This window comes from Perkinsus marinus (genome assembly GCF_000006405.1).
Source record: "Perkinsus marinus ATCC 50983 genomic scaffold scf_1104296957498, whole genome shotgun sequence".
Taxonomy (NCBI): domain Eukaryota; phylum Perkinsozoa; order Perkinsida; family Perkinsidae; genus Perkinsus; species Perkinsus marinus.
In genome coordinates, this window is record NW_003207115.1 from 1 (window position 1) to 1,360 (window position 1,360).

A 1,360-nucleotide genomic window follows, 5' to 3' on the forward strand; every position below is an offset into this window, starting at 1 on the left:
AGGCGGGCCAGAGGTGGGAGAGCCTGAGACAGAGAGCCGGTGAACGGGTTGCTGACTATTACTCCCGGGTGAAAGCGGAGTGGCTCCTCTTCGGACGGGTGGTCGGGACACAGTTGCCGTTAACCATCGTGTGCGCCAAGTTCATCAACGGCCTGCAGCCTCACATCAAACTGCCTCTTGAAACCAGCTGCGGTCATCAGTTGGTGAAGATGACGCTCGAGGAAGCGCGAGATGCATGCCTGTACCACGAGGCGCGACTCTTACAGTCGGCGGGACACCCGGAGGTGGCGAATAAGAAGACACCTGCACAGGCACCCAACTACGATGGGGGCCAGAACAGGCGTCGGCCTACTGAAACTGAAGGTGAGATCGCGGGCAACACTGTTGCGGCTACCAGAGGTGCAGAAGCGGGAAGAGCGTCTGCGAAGCCACGTTGCGATTACTGCTCGACGATGAAGCTGAGGGGTGCTGAGAAGCATGATGATGCAAGCTGTTGGAAGAACCCAGCTAATGCTCACCTTGTGCCGGAGTGGTACCGTCAGCGACGGGCCATTAAGGTCACCGGCCAAGGCGAGAAGCCCCTGAAGGAGCAAGCGGCTGGGGGACCGAGGGCTTCTCCAACCGAGGCGGCCTTCATGGTCACGGCCGCCAACAGCACCACATGTGGAACTAACCTACGGGTCATCGAGGCCTCGGTTGAAGGTTCGCCGGGGACGGCCCGTCGACTCGAGCTACTGATCGACACCGGGTCGGATGTAACCTTGTTGTCCTCCCGCCTTGCTGAGGCATTGGGGGTCGAGGTATATCCCCTGGTGGGATCAAGGGCGCTACGGTCCGCTGGGTCTTGCGGAACTATAAATGTCCTGGGACATGCCTCAGTGCGGTTAACGGTGGAAGACGTTCACGGAGTTCGCCACGCCTTCTCGCTGTCGGTAGAGGTGGCCGAAGGCCTTAATGAAGGCCTCTCTTACAACACAATCTTACTTGGTATGAAAACCATGCGCAAGATGGGTGGACGACTGGATATGGGTAGTGACATATTCTATTGTGGCGTATTACATGCGCACTGGCCTATGAAACCTTTCTCGGTATCAACCGTGAACACCATCGTGGATACGCCGCCAGAGAGGCTAGTACTTCCAACACAGGCAACGATCGACGAAAGGCTCGAAGGCTGGACCTTCCCCAAGGTGACGGCCAGCCTGAAGCCTGGAGCCGTTCGCCCGTGTCCACGCCGCCCTCACCTCGGGAACAAGCGAGAAATGATGGCCTTGTCACTCTTGGTGGGAAACTTGGTCACGGCTGGCATCGTCGAATTGCTCACACGTGAGCAGTAGAGCGCGTAGCGTCTGGATCTCGC

The 1,360-nt window shown here is 58.4% G+C and overlaps 1 protein-coding gene across 1 annotated transcript; it reads left to right on the forward strand.

Annotated features, from left to right (window-relative positions):
• Positions 1–209: 209 nt before the first annotated feature.
• Pmar_PMAR019304 (hypothetical protein) lies at positions 210–1,029 on the forward strand (the record flags this gene model as incomplete). Its single annotated transcript, XM_002774757.1, has 1 exon — positions 210–1,029. A coding segment is annotated over one exon (820 nt), but the record flags the coding sequence as incomplete, so codon positions are not given.
• Between the last annotated feature and the right edge of the window lie 331 nt (positions 1,030–1,360).